This window comes from Blennius ocellaris (genome assembly GCF_963422515.1).
Source record: "Blennius ocellaris genome assembly, chromosome: 20".
NCBI classification, from domain to species: Eukaryota; Metazoa; Chordata; class Actinopteri; order Blenniiformes; family Blenniidae; genus Blennius; species Blennius ocellaris.
Window position 1 is genome coordinate 840,643 of NC_137669.1, and position 19,288 is coordinate 859,930.

At 51.8% G+C, this 19,288-nt stretch overlaps 1 protein-coding gene across 2 annotated transcripts; it reads left to right on the forward strand.

Annotated features, from left to right (window-relative positions):
- Window positions 1-711: 711 nt before the first annotated feature.
- On the forward strand, window positions 712-12,668 carry LOC308145157 (protein S100-A13-like). 2 transcript variants are annotated; one of them, XM_080516516.1, is made up of 4 exons: window positions 712-841; window positions 9,832-9,963; window positions 10,732-10,923; window positions 11,439-12,668. In XM_080516516.1, the coding sequence occupies exons 1-3, from the start codon at window positions 833-835 to the stop codon at window positions 10,897-10,899; spliced, it is 309 nt and encodes a 102-aa protein (XP_080372642.1). In that variant the 5' UTR covers window positions 712-832; the 3' UTR covers window positions 10,900-10,923; window positions 11,439-12,668. The 2 variants fall into 2 exon arrangements, with proteins under 2 accessions (XP_080372642.1, XP_080372643.1); XM_080516517.1 differs by lacking the exon at window positions 11,439-12,668 and adding an exon at window positions 11,196-11,258 and having other exon boundaries at window positions 10,732-10,903.
- Window positions 12,669-19,288: the final 6,620 nt, after the last annotated feature.

The window sequence follows — 19,288 nt, forward strand, 5'->3', positions numbered from 1 at the left end:
CAAACTGAAGGTACAGACTGCTAACTGAAGATAGACTGCTAGGTGAAGGTACAGACTGCTAAGTGAAGGTACAGACTGCTAGTGAAGGTACAGACTGCAAACTGAAGATAGAGACTGCAAACTGAAGGTACAGACTACAAACTGAAGGTACAAACTGCTAAGTGAAGGTACAGACCGCAAACTGAAGGTACAGACTGCTAACTGAAGTAACAGACTGAAAACTGAAGGTACAGACTGCTAACTGAAGGTACAGACTGCTAATTGAAGATAGACTGCTAGGTTAAGGTACAGACTGCAAACTGAAGGTACAAACTGCTAAGTGAAGGTACAGACTGCAAACTGAAGGTACAGACTGCTAACTGACGATAGACTGCTAGGTTAAGGTACAGACTGCAAACTGAAGGTACAGACTGCAAACTGAAGATAGACTGCAAACTGAAGGTACAGACTGCTAACTGAAGGTTCAGTCTGCAAACTGAAGGTTCAGTCTGAAAACTGAAGGTACAGACTGCTAAGTGAAGGTACAGACTGCAAACTGAAGGTACAGACTGCAAACTGAAGGTACAGACCGCTAACTGAAGGTACAGACTGAAAACTGAAGGTACAGACTGCAAACTGAAGGTACAGACCGCTAACTGAAGGTACAGACATTGAAAAGCTGGAGGAGGTTGAAACGTGTGCTCCCCCCCCCCCCCCCCACCAGGGGGAGGATCCAGGAACAGCTGGACAGACTGCTGACAGAGCCGCTGATCCACCGATACTCGGCAGCAGCAGCGCGTCGCACCTCCGAACTGAATCGAACCGAACCGAACCGAGCCGAACCGCCGCAGACATGAGTCAGGTAAGAACCGTGAACAACCAGCTGCTGTTTTATTCCCAGGAAACGTAAAACGAGGCGCTGGGTGTTCGCGCTCGCTCACAGCTGGAGAACAGACTTCCTGTCGGTTCTGCTGGTCGGTCTGGTGCTCGGTTCTGTTTGCGCTTAATAAAAACGTTTAATAGAAACGTGGGTCTGAACGCGCGCCGTGGCGGTCGGGGCGACTTTTCAGCGAGTTTCGGGAAATCCCGTGTTTCACAACTCCAGCAGAAAGTTTCCAGACGGCCCCGCCCTAGGAACAGGGAGCGCCCAGCGGCGCGCCACCGCCGCGTGCACGCGCATTTCGCGCGCTTTGACGAGAGATGAGCACGTGGCTCCTCACACTTCCTGGGTGGTGTGGACAGGAGGAAGAGAGACCCGTGAGGAAGAGGAGGAAAACTTGAGTCCAGTGAGGAAGAGGATGAGGGCAACAGAGTCCAGTGAGGAAGAGGATGAAGATGAAGTGAGGAAGAAGATGAGGGCAACAGAGTCCAGTGAGGAAGAAGATGTAAACTTGAGTAGTGAGGAAGAGGATGAAGTGAGGAAGAAGATAAGGGCAACAGAGTCCAGTGAGGAAGAGGATGTAAACTTGAGTAGTGAGGAAGAGGATGAAGTGAGGAAGAGGATGAGGGCAACAGAGTCCAGTGAGGAAGAGGAGGAAAACTTGAGTAGTGAGAAAGAGGATGAAGTGAGGAAGAGGATGAGGGCAACAGAGTCCAGTGAGGAAGAGGATGTAAACTTGAGTAGTGAGGAAGAGGATGAAGTGAGGAAGAGGATGAGGGCAACAGAGTCCAGTGAGGAAGAGGAGGAAAACTTGAGTAGTGAGAAAGAGGATGAAGTGAGGAAGAAGATGAGGGCAACAGAGTCCAGTGAGGAAGAGGAGGAAAACTTGAGTAGTGAGGAAGAGGATGAAGTGAGGAAGAGGATGAGGGAAACAGAGTCCAGTGAGGAAGAGGAGGAAAACTTGAGTAGTGAGAAAGAGGATGAAGTGAGGAAGAAGATAAGGGCAACAGAGTCCAGTGAGGAAGAGGATGAGAGCAGGAGAGTCCAGTGAGGAAGAGGATGAGAGCAGGAGAGTCCAGTGAGGAAGAGGATGAGAGCAGGAGAGTCCAGTGAGGAAGAGGAGGAAAACCTGAGTAGTGAGGAAGAGGATAAGGGCAACAGAGTCCAGTGAGGAAGAGGATGAGAGCAGGAGAGTCCAGTGAGGAAGAGGATGAGAGCAGGAGAGTCCAGTGAGGAAGAGGATAAAGTGAGGAAGAGGATGAGAGCAGGAGAGTCCAGTGAGGAAGAGGATGAGAGCAGGAGAGTCCAGTGAGGAAGAGGATGAGAGCAGGAGAGTCCAGTGAGGAAGAGGATGAGAGCAGGAGAGTCCAGTGAGGAAGAGGATGAGAGCAGGAGAGTCCAGTGAGGAAGAGGATGAGAGCAGGAGAGTCCAGTGAGGAAGAGGAGGAAAACCTGAGTAGTGAGGAAGAGGATAAGGGCAACAGAGTCCAGTGAGGAAGAGGATGAGAGCAGGAGAGTCCAGTGAGGAAGAGGATGAGAGCAGGAGAGTCCAGTGAGGAAGAGGATAAAGTGAGGAAGAGGATGAGAGCAGGAGAGTCCGGTGAGGAAGAGGATGAGAGCAGGAGAGTCCAGTGAGGAAGAGGATGAGAGCAGGAGAGTCCAGTGAGGAAGAGGAGGAAAACTTGAGTAGTGAGGAAGAGGAGGAAGTGAGGAAGAAGATAAGGGCAACAGAGTCCAGTGAGGAAGAGGATGAGAGCAGGAGAGTCCAGTGAGGAAGAGGATGAGAGCAGGAGAGTCCAGTGAGGAAGAGGATGAGAGCAGGAGAGTCCAGTGAGGAAGAGGAGGAAAACCTGAGTAGTGAGGAAGAGGATAAGGGCAACAGAGTCCAGTGAGGAAGAGGATGAGAGCAGGAGAGTCCAGTGAGGAAGAGGATGAGAGCAGGAGAGTCCAGTGAGGAAGAGGATAAAGTGAGGAAGAGGATGAGAGCAGGAGAGTCCAGTGAGGAAGAGGATAAAGTGAGGAAGAGGATGAGAGCAGGAGAGTCCGGTGAGGAAGAGGATGAGAGCAGGAGAGTCCAGTGAGGAAGAGGATGAGAGCAGGAGAGTCCAGTGAGGAAGAGGAGGAAGTGAGGATGAGGATGAGAGCAGGAGAGTCCAGTGAGGAAGAGGATGAGAGCAGGAGAGTCCAGTGAGGAAGAGGAGGAAAACCTGAGTAGTGAGGAAGAGGATAAGGGCAACAGAGTCCAGTGAGGAAGAGGATGAGAGCAGGAGAGTCCAGTGAGGAAGAGGATGAGAGCAGGAGAGTCCAGTGAGGAAGAGGATAAAGTGAGGAAGAGGATGAGAGCAGGAGAGTCCGGTGAGGAAGAGGATGAGAGCAGGAGAGTCCAGTGAGGAAGAGGATGAGAGCAGGAGAGTCCAGTGAGGAAGAGGAGGAAAACTTGAGTAGTGAGGAAGAGGATGAAGTGAGGAAGAAGATAAGGGCAACAGAGTCCAGTGAGGAAGAGGATGAGAGCAGGAGAGTCCAGTGAGGAAGAGGAGGAAAACCTGAGTAGTGAGGAAGAGGATAAGGGCAACAGAGTCCAGTGAGGAAGAGGATGAGAGCAGGAGAGTCCAGTGAGGAAGAGGATGAGAGCAGGAGAGTCCAGTGAGGAAGAGGATAAAGTGAGGAAGAGGATGAGAGCAGGAGAGTCCAGTGAGGAAGAGGATGAGAGCAGGAGAGTCCAGTGAGGAAGAGGATGAGAGCAGGAGAGTCCAGTGAGGAAGAGGATGAGAGCAGGAGAGTCCAGTGAGGAAGAGGATGAGAGCAGGAGAGTCCAGTGAGGAAGAGGATGAGAGCAGGAGAGTCCAGTGAGGAAGAGGAGGAAAACCTGAGTAGTGAGGAAGAGGATAAGGGCAACAGAGTCCAGTGAGGAAGAGGATGAGAGCAGGAGAGTCCAGTGAGGAAGAGGATGAGAGCAGGAGAGTCCAGTGAGGAAGAGGATAAAGTGAGGAAGAGGATGAGAGCAGGAGAGTCCGGTGAGGAAGAGGATGAGAGCAGGAGAGTCCAGTGAGGAAGAGGATGAGAGCAGGAGAGTCCAGTGAGGAAGAGGAGGAAAACTTGAGTAGTGAGGAAGAGGATGAAGTGAGGAAGAAGATAAGGGCAACAGAGTCCAGTGAGGAAGAGGATGAGAGCAGGAGAGTCCAGTGAGGAAGAGGATGAGAGCAGGAGAGTCCAGTGAGGAAGAGGATGAGAGCAGGAGAGTCCAGTGAGGAAGAGGAGGAAAACCTGAGTAGTGAGGAAGAGGATAAGGGCAACAGAGTCCAGTGAGGAAGAGGATGAGAGCAGGAGAGTCCAGTGAGGAAGAGGATGAGAGCAGGAGAGTCCAGTGAGGAAGAGGATAAAGTGAGGAAGAGGATGAGAGCAGGAGAGTCCAGTGAGGAAGAGGATAAAGTGAGGAAGAGGATGAGAGCAGGAGAGTCCGGTGAGGAAGAGGATGAGAGCAGGAGAGTCCAGTGAGGAAGAGGATGAGAGCAGGAGAGTCCAGTGAGGAAGAGGAGGAAAACTTGAGTAGTGAGGAAGAGGAGGAAGTGAGGAAGAAGATAAGGGCAACAGAGTCCAGTGAGGAAGAGGATGAGAGCAGGAGAGTCCAGTGAGGAAGAGGATGAGAGCAGGAGAGTCCAGTGAGGAAGAGGATGAGAGCAGGAGAGTCCAGTGAGGAAGAGGAGGAAGTGAGGATGAGGATGAGAGCAGGAGAGTCCAGTGAGGAAGAGGATGAGAGCAGGAGAGTCCAGTGAGGAAGAGGAGGAAAACCTGAGTAGTGAGGAAGAGGATAAGGGCAACAGAGTCCAGTGAGGAAGAGGATGAGAGCAGGAGAGTCCAGTGAGGAAGAGGATGAGAGCAGGAGAGTCCAGTGAGGAAGAGGATAAAGTGAGGAAGAGGATGAGAGCAGGAGAGTCCAGTGAGGAAGAGGATGAGAGCAGGAGAGTCCAGTGAGGAAGAGGATGAGAGCAGGAGAGTCCAGTGAGGAAGAGGATGAGAGCAGGAGAGTCCAGTGAGGAAGAGGATGAGAGCAGGAGAGTCCAGTGAGGAAGAGGAGGAAAACCTGAGTAGTGAGGAAGAGGATAAGGGCAACAGAGTCCAGTGAGGAAGAGGATGAGAGCAGGAGAGTCCAGTGAGGAAGAGGATGAGAGCAGGAGAGTCCAGTGAGGAAGAGGATAAAGTGAGGAAGAGGATGAGAGCAGGAGAGTCCGGTGAGGAAGAGGATGAGAGCAGGAGAGTCCAGTGAGGAAGAGGATGAGAGCAGGAGAGTCCAGTGAGGAAGAGGAGGAAAACTTGAGTAGTGAGGAAGAGGATGAAGTGAGGAAGAAGATAAGGGCAACAGAGTCCAGTGAGGAAGAGGATGAGAGCAGGAGAGTCCAGTGAGGAAGAGGATGAGAGCAGGAGAGTCCAGTGAGGAAGAGGATGAGAGCAGGAGAGTCCAGTGAGGAAGAGGATGAGAGCAGGAGAGTCCAGTGAGGAAGAGGAGGAAAACCTGAGTAGTGAGGAAGAGGATAAGGGCAACAGAGTCCAGTGAGGAAGAGGATGAGAGCAGGAGAGTCCAGTGAGGAAGAGGATGAGAGCAGGAGAGTCCAGTGAGGAAGAGGATAAAGTGAGGAAGAGGATGAGAGCAGGAGAGTCCAGTGAGGAAGAGGATAAAGTGAGGAAGAGGATGAGAGCAGGAGAGTCCGGTGAGGAAGAGGATGAGAGCAGGAGAGTCCAGTGAGGAAGAGGATGAGAGCAGGAGAGTCCAGTGAGGAAGAGGAGGAAAACTTGAGAAGTGAGGAAGAAGATAAGGGCAACAGAGTCCAGTGAGGAAGAGGATGAGAGCAGGAGAGTCCAGTGAGGAAGAGGATGAGAGCAGGAGAGTCCAGTGAGGAAGAGGATGAGAGCAGGAGAGTCCAGTGAGGAAGAGGAGGAAGTGAGGATGAGGATGAGAGCAGGAGAGTCCAGTGAGGAAGAGGATGAGAGCAGGAGAGTCCAGTGAGGAAGAGGATGAGAGCAGGAGAGTCCAGTGAGGAAGAGGATGAGAGCAGGAGAGTCCAGTGAGGAAGAGGAGGAAAACCTGAGTAGTGAGGAAGAGGATAAGGGCAACAGAGTCCAGTGAGGAAGAGGATGAGAGCAGGAGAGTCCAGTGAGGAAGAGGATGAGAGCAGGAGAGTCCAGTGAGGAAGAGGATAAAGTGAGGAAGAGGATGAGAGCAGGAGAGTCCGGTGAGGAAGAGGATGAGAGCAGGAGAGTCCAGTGAGGAAGAGGATGAGAGCAGGAGAGTCCAGTGAGGAAGAGGAGGAAAACTTGAGTAGTGAGGAAGAGGATGAAGTGAGGAAGAAGATAAGGGCAACAGAGTCCAGTGAGGAAGAGGATGAGAGCAGGAGAGTCCAGTGAGGAAGAGGATGAGAGCAGGAGAGTCCAGTGAGGAAGAGGATGAGAGCAGGAGAGTCCAGTGAGGAAGAGGATGAGAGCAGGAGAGTCCAGTGAGGAAGAGGAGGAAAACCTGAGTAGTGAGGAAGAGGATAAGGGCAACAGAGTCCAGTGAGGAAGAGGATGAGAGCAGGAGAGTCCAGTGAGGAAGAGGATGAGAGCAGGAGAGTCCAGTGAGGAAGAGGATAAAGTGAGGAAGAGGATGAGAGCAGGAGAGTCCAGTGAGGAAGAGGATAAAGTGAGGAAGAGGATGAGAGCAGGAGAGTCCGGTGAGGAAGAGGATGAGAGCAGGAGAGTCCAGTGAGGAAGAGGATGAGAGCAGGAGAGTCCAGTGAGGAAGAGGAGGAAAACTTGAGAAGTGAGGAAGAAGATAAGGGCAACAGAGTCCAGTGAGGAAGAGGATGAGAGCAGGAGAGTCCAGTGAGGAAGAGGATGAGAGCAGGAGAGTCCAGTGAGGAAGAGGATGAGAGCAGGAGAGTCCAGTGAGGAAGAGGAGGAAGTGAGGATGAGGATGAGAGCAGGAGAGTCCAGTGAGGAAGAGGATGAGAGCAGGAGAGTCCAGTGAGGAAGAGGATGAGAGCAGGAGAGTCCAGTGAGGAAGAGGATGAGAGCAGGAGAGTCCAGTGAGGAAGAAGAGGAAGTGAGGATGAGGATGAGAGCAGGAGAGTCCAGTGAGGAAGAGGATGAGAGCAGGAGTCCAGTGAGGAAGAGGATGAGAGCAGGAGAGTCCAGTGAGGAAGAGGAGGAAGTGAGGATGAGGATGAGAGCAGGAGAGTCCAGTGGGGAAGAGGAGGAAGTGAGGATGAGGATGAGAGCAGGAGAGTCCGGTGAGGAAGAGGATGAGAGCAGGAGAGTCCAGTGAGGATGAGGAAGAGCAGCCCCCTGAGGAAAACTAAATGTAGAGTTAACATGAGAACCTTAAGGAGACAGTGTTAGTGCTGGGTGATATGGCCTCAAGTCAATATCAGGATGTATTGATCAGTTCACCTCAATAACCATAAATGGACCAAACTACTGCACTGCACAAAAAAAGGTTTGTCCACAAGATGTAGCGGTTATATTAATAGTATGTCTCCCCTGGACCTGTTTATTGCTACTTTAAAGGACTGTCAAACTACACTGTCTGAAAATAAAATAAAATACAAAGTAAGAACGTTAGTTCAGATGTATTGAAGAGCTGATGAGGTCAGATGACTTGAGATGAGAAGGACTGAGAGGATTCTACTGTGACTTTGTCTGTATTGCACTGAAATCACAGGATTCCTCCACAGTGATATGAAAAAAGACCTTCTAATCTAATTCTCCTGAAAGAAGTTACATATTTTGTGCATAAAATGACTTTTCACGTCCAGCCGACAGACGACAGGGCGCTCTGCCCACCATGGAGGCGTGGCTTCCTGCCGGCGTCACTCTGCCTCTCATTCTAAATACGGACCGTTTGCTTCCAAGGCTTCTGAAGCCGTTCACTGCAGCCGCCCAGCAGCCGCCACAACTTCTGACCCTCCTCCACCGCCTCCTCTCTCCATTTTCCTTCTTTTGTCTTTGAAGTCTTCTTCTGTGGTGGATCCCTGGGCGTCTGTAAAGTCTTCTTCTGTGGTGGATCCCTGGGCGTCTGTAAAGTCTTCTTCTGTGGTGGATCCCTGGGCGTCTGTAAAGTCTTCTTCTGTGGTGGATCCCTGGGTGTCTAGAAAGTCTTCTTCTGTGGTGGATCCCTGGGTGTCTGTAAAGTCTTCTTCTGTGGTGGATCCCTGGCTGTCTGTAAAGTCTTCTTCTGTGGTGGATCCCTGGGCGTCTGTAAAGACTTCTTCTGTGGTGGTTCACTGGGTGTCTAGAAAGTCTTCTTCTGTGGTGGATCCCTGGGTGTCTAGAAAGTCTTCTTCTGTGGTGGATCCCTGGGCGTCTGTAAAGTCTTCTTCTGTGGTGGATCCCTGGCTGTCTGTAAAGTCTTCTTCTGTGGTGGATCCCTGGGCGTCTGTAAAGTCTTCTTCTGTGGTGGATCCCTGGGCATCTGTAAAGACTTCTTCTGTGGTGGCTCACTGGGTGTCTAAAGTCTTCTTCTGTGGTGGATCCCTTGGCGTCTGTAAAGTCTTCTTCTGTGGTGGCTCACTGGGTGTCTAAAGTCTTCTTCTGTGGTGGATCCCTTGGCGTCTGTAAAGTCTTCTTCTGTGGTGGATCCCTGGGTGTCTGTAAAGTCTTCTTCTGTGGTGGATCCCTGGGCATCTGTAAAGTCTTCTTCTGTGGTGGATCCCTGGGTGTCTGTAAAGTCTTCTTCTGTGGTGGATCCCTGGGCATCTGTAAAGTCTTCTTCTGTGGTGGTTCACTGGGCATCTGTAAAGTCTTCTTCTGTGGTGGCTCACTGGGTGTCTAAAGTCTTCTTCTGTGGTGGATCCCTGGCTGTCTGTAAAGTCTTCTTCTGTGGTGGATCCCTGGGCGTCTGTAAAGACTTCTTCTGTGGTGGTTCACTGGGTGTCTAAAGTCTTCTTCTGTGGTGGATCCCTGGCTGTCTGTAAAGTCTTCTTCTGTGGTGGATCCCTGGGCGTCTGTAAAGACTTCTTCTGTGGTGGTTCACTGGGCATCTGTAAAGTCTTCTTCTGTGGTGGATCCCTGGGCGTCTGTAAAGTCTTCTTCTGTGGTGGATCTCTGGGTGTCTCAAGTCTTCTTCTGTGGTGGATCCCTGGGCGTCTGTAAAGTCTTCTTCTGTGGTGGATCACTGGGTGTCTAAAGTCTTCTTCTGTGGTGGATCTCTGGCTGTTTGTAAAGTCTTCTTCTGTGGTGGATCCCTGGCTGTCTGTAAAGTCTTCTTCTGTGGTGGATCCCTGGCTTTCTGTAAAGTCTTCTTCTGTGGTGGATCCCTGGGCGTCTGTAAAGTCTTCTTCTGTGGTGGATCCCTGGGCGTCTGTAAAGTCTTCTTCTGTGGTGGATCCCTGGGTGTCTGTAAAGTCTTCTTCTGTGGTGGATCCCTGGGTAAACTATGTCTGTTGCTCAGCAGACCAAAGAAGAAAACATTGAAGACAATTTGTCACATTTGCCTGAACCTGTTTGTTCCTGTTGCTCTGGAAACGATCCTCCTCCTCCCCAACACGGAGGATCCAGGAACCTGTTTCTTCCTGTTGGTTCCTGCTGGAGGCTAAACCAGGAACCTGTTTGTTTCCATTTGTTCCTGCTGGAGGCTGAACCAGGATCCTGTTTGTTCTTTGACTCCCAGAGAAAAAACTAAACTAGAAACCTGAGCTGCTGTCGTCCTCTGAAGTGACTCTCTCTCTCTGTCTCTCTGTCTCTCTCTCTGTCTGTCTCTCTCTCTCTCTCTCTGTCTCTCTCTCTGTCTCTCTCTCTGTCTCTCTCTGTCTCTCGGTCTCTCTCTCTGTCTCTCTCTCTCTCTGTCTCTCTCTGTCTCTCGGTCTCTCTCTCTGTCTCTCTCTCTCTGTCTCTCTCTCTCTCTGTCTCTCTCTGTCTCTCGGTCTCTCTCTCTGTCTCTCTCTATCTGTCTCTCTCTCTCTCTCTGTCTCTCTCGGTCTCTCTGTCTCTGTCTCTCTCAGCCATCAGACATGGAGAATGCCATCAACACCCTGGTCAGTCAGTTCCACTCTGCTTCAGGAAACAACAGCGGGACCCTGAACACCAACGAGTTCAAAGGCCTCCTGTCCTCACAGCTGCCCAACCTGATGAAGGTGAGTCACATTCACACTGTGACACATGAGAAGATTACAACATCAGGTTTGAACGTTTAGTTTGAAATCAAGTTGATCCACCGATCAACCAGGTCCTGGTCCTGGGCCAGAGCCTCCAGCAGCAGGGTGAATGTTCCAGATGTCTGAATAGGAAGCGGCCCAAGCAACTTTAAAAATAAAAACTAGTTTGAGGTCCTTGGTCTCATTGGAAGGAGGAAGTGGAGCAGCTGGTGTTTCTGTGACTTGTGACCTCCAGAGCCCGGCGGGGCTTCCTGCTTGAATCCCAGTCAGAACCGAGTCGAGGAGACAAAACTAAACAACACAGCGCACAGAACTGACGAGGGACCAGAACCTGAATGGGTCTTGTTGAGAACCCGGTTTCACTGAGAACTGGTTTGGTCCCAAGTGGTTTCAATTCCTTGGAGTCGTTTGAAAATTCAACAATTCCCTTTTCGATTCCAGTGGATGTGAATGGCGTGATTAACTTCCAGAAGCTACTTTAGGTGTGTGATGACATCATCCACCTGCTACTTTAGGTGTGTGATGACATCATCCACCTGCTACTTTAGGTGTGTGATGACATCATCCACCTGCTACTTTAGGTGTGTGATGACATCATCCACCTGCTACTTTAGGTGTGTGATGACATCATCCACCTGCTACTTTAGGTGTGTGATGACATCATCCACCTGCTCCACACCAGGAAACCTTTTCAACATGGATGATGTGTAGTGGAGCAGTGTTGCTAACGGCTCCTGCTGGTTGCAGGGCGTGAACCTGGAGAGCGGGCTGGGGGACGTCCTGAGGAAGATGGGCGTCGGCGACGGGGAGGGGATTTCCTTCAAGCACTTCTGGAGCCTCATCCAGTCGCTCGCTGGGTCCCAGTTCGGAAACATGAGCGCTGGTCAGAGGGGCTGCACCTGCATGGTCCTGTGAGGAGGCTCCTCCTCCTGTGAGGAGGCTCCTCCTCCTGTAAGAGGCTCCTCCTCCTGTAAGAGGCTCCTCTTTCTGTGAGGAGGCTCCTCCTCCTGTGAGGAGGCTCCTCCTCCTTTAAGAGGCTCCTCCTCCTGTAAGAGGCTCCTCCTCCTGTAAGAGGCTCCTCTTTCTGTGAGGAGGCTCCTCCTCCTGTGAGGAGGCTCCTCCTCCTTTAAGAGGCTCCTCCTCCTGTGAGGAGGCTCCTCCTCCTTTAAGAGGCTCCTCCTCCTGTGAGGAGGCTCCTCCTCCTTTAAGAGGCTCCTCCTCCTGTGAGGAGGCTCCTCCTCCTGTAAGAGGCTCCTCCTCCTGTGAGGAGGCTCCTCCTTTAAGAGGCTCCTCCTCCTGTAAGAGGCTCCTCCTCCTGTAAGAGGCTCCTCCTCCTGTGAGGAGGCTCCTCCTTTAAGAGGCTCCTCCTCCTGTAAGAGGCTCCTCCTCCTGTGAGGAGGCTCCTCCTGTAAGAGGCTCCTCCTCCTTTGAGGAGGCTCCTCCTCCTGTAAGAGGCTCCTCCTCCTGTAAGAGGCTCCTCCTCCTGTGAGGAGGCTCCTCCTCCTGTAAGAGGCTCCTCCTCCTGTAAGAGGCTCCTCCTCCTGTAAGAGGCTCCTCCTCCTGTGAGGAGGGTCCTCCTGTAAGAGGCTCCTCCTCCTGTGAGGAGGGTCCTCCTGTAAGAGGCTCCTCCTTCTGTGAGGAGGCTCCTCCTGTAAGAGGCTCCTCCTTCTGTGAGGAGGCTCCTCCTTTAAGAGGCTCCTCCTCCTGTAAGAGGCTCCTCCTCCTGTGAGGAGGCTCCTCCTTTAAGAGGCTCCTCCTCCTGTGAGGAGGCTCCTCCTTTAAGAGGCTCCTCTTTCTGTGAGGAGGCTCCTCCTTTAAGAGGCTCCTCTTTCTGTGAGGAGGCTCCTCCTCCTTTAAGAGGCTCCTCTTTCTGTGAGGAGGCTCCTCCTCCTTTAAGAGGCTCCTCTTTCTGTGAGGAGGCTCCTCCTTTTAAGAGGCTCCTCTTTCTGTGAGGAGGCTCCTCCTTTTAAGAGGCTCCTCCTCCAGTGAGGAGGCTCCTCCTTTTAAGAGGCTCCTCTTTCTGTGAGGAGGCTCCTCCTTTTAAGAGGCTCCTCTTTCTGTGAGGAGGCTCCTCCTCCTTTAAGAGGCTCCTCTTTCTGTGAGGAGGCTCCTCCTTTAAGAGGCTCCTCTTTCTGTGAGGAGGCTCCTCCCTTTAAGAGGCTCCTCTTTCTGTGAGGAGGCTCCTCCCTTTAAGAGGCTCCTCTTTCTGTGAGGAGGCTCCTCCCTTTAAGAGGCTCCTCTTTCTGTGAGGAGGCTCCTCCTTTTAAGAGGCTCCTCTTTCTGTGAGGAGGCTCCTCCTTTTAAGAGGCTCCTCTTTCTGTGAGGAGGCTCCTCCTTTTAAGAGGCTCCTCTTTCTGTGAGGAGGCTCCTCCTTTTAAGAGGCTCCTCTTTCTGTGAGGAGGCTCCTCCTTTTAAGAGGCTCCTCTTTCTGTGAGGAGGCTCCTCCTTTTAAGAGGCTCCTCTTTCTGTGAGGAGGCTCCTCCTGTAAGAGGCTCCTCTTTCTGTGAGGAGGCTCCTCCTTTTAAGAGGCTCCTCTTTCTGTGAGGAGGCTCCTCCTTTTAAGAGGCTCCTCTTTCTGTGAGGAGGCTCCTCCTTTTAAGAGGCTCCTCCTCCAGTGAGGAGGCTCCTCCTCCTGTGAGCACCAGTCTCTACCCTCAATCTCAATAAAACACTACCAACATGTATGTGGCTCTCTTATGTGTTATTACACCCTGATAACATGCTAATACATCATAATGATGTTATTACACCCTAATGGCATGTTCTTACATCCTTTATTTTATTTTTATTTTTTTTTTTATTATTATTTTTAAATACATTACAGTCATTCCAATGTGCTTTTATAGAGAAAGTAGAAAAGCCCAACATATCCACATGAGCAGCAGGTGTGTTTGTGACTGTGGAAAGAAAAACTCCCCCAACAGGAGAAACTTCGTAGAAACCAGAGTCAGAGGTGGAGGAATTCTGTGGACCGGTTGGGGTGAAAGGATGGAGGAGGGGAGAGGAGAGGAGAGGAGAGGAGAGGAGAGGAGAGGAGAGGAGAGGAGGGGAGGGGAGGGGATAGGAGAGGAGGGGAGGGGATAGGAGGGGAGAGGAGAGGAGGGGAGAGGAGGGGAGGGGAGGGGAGAGGAGGGGAGGGGAGAGGAGGGGAGGGGATAGGAGAGGAGGGGAGGGGAGGGGATAGGAGAGGAGAGGAGAGGAGAGACAGAGAGAGGTTTGGTGAAACAAAATAAATACACAAAATACATACAATACCCTTGTTAGTGCTACATACATTTTTTTTTTTTTGATAATACAGTAACCACAGTGATCTAAATATTTTCCAACTGCCATGAGATTAAACCAGCCTGAGCAACAACAGAGCAAAACACCTAAATAATGACAACAATTATAACAAAGGCAAAAACAAAAAGGACATAGAACAAAAATAAATCAAACAAACAAACAAAGACAACAACAACAAAAGCAAACAACAACTTGGTTTTGATAATTAACAGAACAATCTCGTCAATGAGGAGTGGGAGTGTGTGTGTGTGTGTGTGTCTGTGTGTGTGTGTGTGTGTGTCTGTGTGTGTGTGTGTGTGTGTGTCTGTGTGTGTGTGTGTGTGTGTGTGTGTGTGTGTGTGTGTGTGTGTGTGTGTGGTTTGTCCTCTGGATGTGACTGGAACTGTTGTGGGGGGGGCCGCAGCACCACCCCGGAGCCCAAGGCCACCAGGGCCGGACGCCGCCACTCCGGCACCCAGCGACCCGCCGGATCCAGGGAGGCCCCGACAAACCCCCCCGGAGAGCCACGCCCCGACAAACCCCCCCGGAGAGCCACGCCCCAACCCGGAAGGCACCAGACGGAGCGCGCAGAGAACCCCCCCCAGGCCAGAGGGGCCCACAGGAGAAGGATAAAGGGCGCAGAGCCCCGGGCCCCGACCGAGCCGCCAAGCCGGGACCGGCCAGCGCAGCGCCCCCAGGCCACGCGGGCAGGGAGCCCCCCCGGCCCCGACAGCGGAGCCCGCCGCACCCCCGGGGGCCATCCCCCCACCACCCCCCCAACCCCCGGCGGGACAGAGAAGGCCCCAGCCGCCGAGCCCCAGACCAGCCCCCCCCCCCCCCAGACCAGGAAGAGCGAAGGCCCAGCCAGGCCCAGCCGGAGGACAGCCGCCCCCCCCCCCCACACCCCATCACCTAATCCCAGCCCACCCACACACCCACACCCAAGCATACGCATACACACACACAGACATACATACACAGACACACACACCAAGTATACACATACACACACAGACATACATATATACATATATACAGACATACGTACATACATTTATATGGTTGGGAGGGGGGTGCCCCCCACTCCCCAGGCCGCCAGCCAGGCCCCCACCAGGCCACTACGGGATCTCGTCCTCCACCAGTCCAACTGTGAATAGGGAGGGAGAACCACTACCCAGCCCCCCCGGAGGTGCCACGCCCGAGCGAGCGTGCCCCCCGCACTCCAGCCGCACCCGCCCCGGAACACGGCGGGACCACAGCGGGAGGTGCTGGGGGGAGCCCCCACCCCCCCCTCCACCCTGTGGGGTGTTGGGTGCATGTGGATGTGTGTATTTGTGTTTTGAAGAGGTGGTGCAATGTGTGTGTCTAGGGTGCGGGTTAAAATTGAGGGGTAGCGGGGAGGGGGGGGGCGTTCTACCGCTGCCCAGCAGCAGAACCCCGAAAGCCAGCTGATCCCCTCAAGACCCTGCGTGACTAAGTGTAGTTAAAATTGTGGGCGGCGCAAAGTCGGGGGAGGGGCAGACCACAGTTAAGTGGCCTGGACCCCCCACCCTAGGCCCCGCCCACTGGCCCCTATTGTTGAATGAGGTAAGGTGAGGTAAGGTAGGAGGGGCTGAGAGGGAGAAGGTCCCCCCGTCGCTAGGACTTAGCCCAGCTGGACCCCCCGCACCGCCCCGCCCCACCCCGAAGTGGCCGGTCTGGAACACGGGGACCAACACCCACTCCGACAAGGCACCACAAGAGGACCCGGACAGGAAGCCCCCCCACCCCACCCGACGGCCGAAGAGCAGAGTCTAAGACCCACATGGCCCGGCACGAGCCCGGCTGGGGGCCAGCGGCTAGGGAGCGTAAACCCCCCCCCCACACCCTCACATACTCTCATACACATACACACACCCATACTTATATATAAATTACACACCCCCACACGCACATACACCTACGCTCACATTCACCGTCCCCCCCACACACACAAACACACGTAGACACTTACCCACACCTACCCATACAGACCAATCCACACTCGTATCACCCCCCCCCCCCCCCACACACACACACACACATCCTCGGCCCCTGTCCCATATAACCCCCCCCGGGGGTCATCTCCAGTCAGCTGTCCATCCAAACCCGGAGCCCCCACTGCCCTCCATCTCCCCCCGATCCAGGGGTGAGCCAGACCCGGAGCCCGGCAGCAGGGGCCACCCCCGCCCCAGCGGGGGGAGGGAGGCGGAGGGAGGACCCACCCCCGGCGCCGCAGCGGGCACTCCGCACCAGGACCGGGAGGGCACCCAGCCCCCACGGCCCCGAGGCCCCACACCCGCCCGCCCCGGCCAGGCAACCCGGCCGGGGCCCGACGCCCAGCACCCCCACCCCACCCCAGCAGAACCACCCCCCAGCCAGAGCCGACCCCCCCCCACACCCACCCCCCGGCACCCCCCAGCCCAGGCCGCCACCCCCCCAGGATAGATGCCAGCACCCCCCCAGATCACAGGGCCGCCAACCACCCAAGCCACAACGCCCCAGCCACAGATGTTCGTACATCCTAATGTGTTATACAGCGTGATGACATCTTATTGCATATCAACGACATGTTATTACATTCTAATGATGCTATTACATCCAATTGACATGTTATTACATTCTAACATTCAATTCAACTTTATTTATACAGCACCCAATACAACACAGTCATTTCTAGGTGCTTTTAACAGAGAAAATAGAAAAACCCAACCTATCCACATGAGCAGCAGGTTTACTGACGACTGGAAAGAAAAACTCTCTCGAACAGGAAGAACCTTTGTAGAAACCAGAGTCAGAGGTGGAGGAGAGGAGGGGGAGGGGAGGGGAGGGGAGGGGAGGGGAGGGGAGGGGAGAGGAGAGGAGGGGAGGGGAGGAGAGGAGGGGAGAGGAGAGGGAAGACAGAGGTAGATTGAGAGGATAGACAGATAGTGGGAGAGGGGTACAAACCTTGGGAGGGGGAAAGAAACAGACTCGGGTTTGGGTAGGGGAGGTATGGAGACAGGCGGGGGGGGGGGGGGGGGGGTAGTGTTTTGAAGCAGCCCTCACTGTAAGCTATAGTGAATAAAAAAGTTTGAGTCTGGTCTTAAAAGTAGAGACTGTCTCAGCCTCCTAGCTGAAACTGATCTGGTTCCACATAAGGGGAGTCTGAAGGCTCTCCTCCAGTCTACATTCAGGCCACATCCACACCAGGCAACACCATCTTTTTCTTTCTCCTCTCCGTCCACACGTCACTATGACCACGGCTCAACACCAGGCTTCAGGCTATGAAGTACACATGCCAGGCCTCTAGGGGCGCTGTGACTCACCGAACACCACAAATTCAGCGATTACCTCACTTTTTCCACATGGGCTGGTCTTTGCCTTCCACACCCCGAGGTGTTGAACGGCACGAGCCGGGGTTTTAGAATTTCCCCACTCTGGGACCCATTAAGTGGTAACAATAACCGGCATGGACAGAAAAGATAACAATAATCAAATCAATGTCATAATCAGCATGTGAACAAGGTAAGTTCCATCATTTTTAAGCTGTGTACAAATTAAGTTAATTTGAGTTTCATTAATTAGACATTTAGTAATTGTCATGATTACACATTTTTCATACAGCCCAAGATATATTTTATGGTTAATTTTACTCTCCATTCATTACGAGGAGCACAGAGCACTTTTGTCTGTCTTCCTCTCTCTAACAACCAATCAGCTCTCAGCAGACTCTCTCTAACAACCAATCAGCTCTCAGCAGACTCTCTCTAACAACCAATCAGCTCTCAGCAGACTCTCTCTAACAACCAATCAGCTCTCAGCAGACTCGCTAACAACCAATCAGCTCTCAGCAGACTCTCTCTAACAACCAATCAGCTCTCAGCAGACTCTCTAACAACCAATCAGCTCTCAGCAGACTCTCTCTAACAACCAATCAGCTCTCAGCAGTCTCTCTAACAACCAATCAGCTCTCAGCAGACTCTTTCTAACAACCAATCAGCTCTCAGCAGACTCTTTCTAACAACCAATCAGCTCTCAGCAGACTCTCTCTAGCAACCAATCAGCTCTCAGCAGACTCTCTCTAGCAACCAATCAGCTCTCAGCAGACTCTCTAACAACCAATCAGCTCTCAGCAGACTCTCTCTAACAACCAATCAGCTCTCAGCAGACTCTCTAACAACCAATCAGCTCTCAGCAGACGCTCTCTAACAACCAATCAGCTCTCAGCAGACTCTCTAACAACCAATCAGCTCTCAACAGACTCTCTCTAACAACCAATCAGCTCTCAGCAGACTCTCTCTAGCAACCAATCAGCTCTCAGCAGACTCTAACAACCAATCAGCTCTCAACAGACTCTCTCTAACAACCAATCAGCTCTCAACAGACTCTCTCTAACAACCAATCAGCTCTCAGCAGACTCTCTCTAACAACCAATCAGCTCTCAGCAGACTCTCTCTAACAACCAATCAGCTCTCAGCAGACTCTCTAACAACCAATCAGCTCTCAGCAGACTCTCTCTAACAACCAGTCAGCTCTCAGCAGACTCTCTAACAACCAATCAGCTCTCAGCAGACCCTCTAACAACCAATCAGCTCTCAGCAGACCCTCTAACAACCAATCAGCTCTCAGCAGACTCTCTAACAACCAATCAGCTCTCAGCAGACTCTCTCTAACAACCAATCAGCTCTCAGCAGACTCTCTCTAACAACCAATCAGCTCTCAGCAGACTCTTTCTAACAACCAATCAGCTCTCAACAGACTCTCTCTAACAACCAATCAGCTCTCAGCAGACTCTCTCTAACAACCAATCAGCTCTCAGCAGACTCTCTCTAACAACCAATCAGCTCTCAGCAGACTCTCTAACAACCAATCACAGAAACGGCGCACCAGACAGACAAACACCCTTTAAAATACGTGTTTTTTTCACACCTTTAACAAAATTGAATGCACAGTGCATGGTGCCACTGATTTCCTTTATCTTTCTATTTCCGTCCTATTAACTGTCCTCCTCACTTCTTTTAGTGGTTTTCCACCTTCAGACCACTCTTAGGGCTTAAATTGCTTCCTTTTCTTCGTAAGGAAAAATTCTAAGAAAAATCTTAAATTTCGAGGAATTCTAAGATTTTTCTTAAGAGTGACATCACTCAGAAGTACTTTTAGCCTGAGGATGCTTCGTGAATACGGGCACTGCTCAGTGGTCCGAAGTCTTTTTTTTATTTAAAGGTAAAAGTAAATTTTGCATATCATTTGTAAATCAAGGTCCCAGAGTGTGGAGGAAGAGTGGAGAAGCTCAGAATCCACGTTGCGTGAAGTTCCAGTCCGTGATGATTTGGCTGCCGTGTTGCTCCACTGTTTTCCACGTAGCATCGACCGGGATATCACAGCCATCTGCAGGAAACCTTTGACACTTCATGTTGACGAGCTTCATAGAGATGCTGATTTCATTCCCCAGCAGGACTTGGCCCCTGCCCTCACTGCCCAAGGTACCAGAAGCTGGTCCAGTGTCCGGTGTTCCTGTGCTGGATTGGCCAGAACACTGTCCTGACCTGAACCCCAGAGAGAACCTCTGGACTTTTGTCCAGAGGACAGTGAGAGACACCAGGCCAACCATGTAGAAGGCTGCTGGACCTCCATTACCTTTGAGCAGTGCCACAGGTTGGCCTCCTCCATGTCACGCCGCTGAGACGCACTCATTCATGCAAAAAGAGGCCTAATCAAGTATTGAGTGCTGAGAAATTAACATACTTTCAGAAGTCTTACATTTTTGTTTAAAATATCCTTTTTTTCTTGATCTTATGTAATATTCAAATTTTCTGAGACACTGAATTTTGGGTTTCCATTATCTGTAAGCTATAATCATCCAAGTTTAAAGAAATAAAGGCTTGAACTATTTCACTCTATATGTCATGAGCCTATATCATATATATGTAGGTTTGACATTGTAAAATAAGTGACAAAAAATATTCACCATTTTCATGATATTCTATTTTTTGGCGCTGTTCCTGTTCCACTTGTCCCTCCACTTCTTGGTAGTGTTCCT

Coding starts and splice junctions, on each gene's coding strand:
- LOC308145157 (XM_080516516.1), top strand. Junction 9,964..10,731: donor AGCTGCCCAACCTGATGAAG/GTGAGTCACATT, acceptor TGCTGGTTGCAG/GGCGTGAACCTGGAGAGCGG.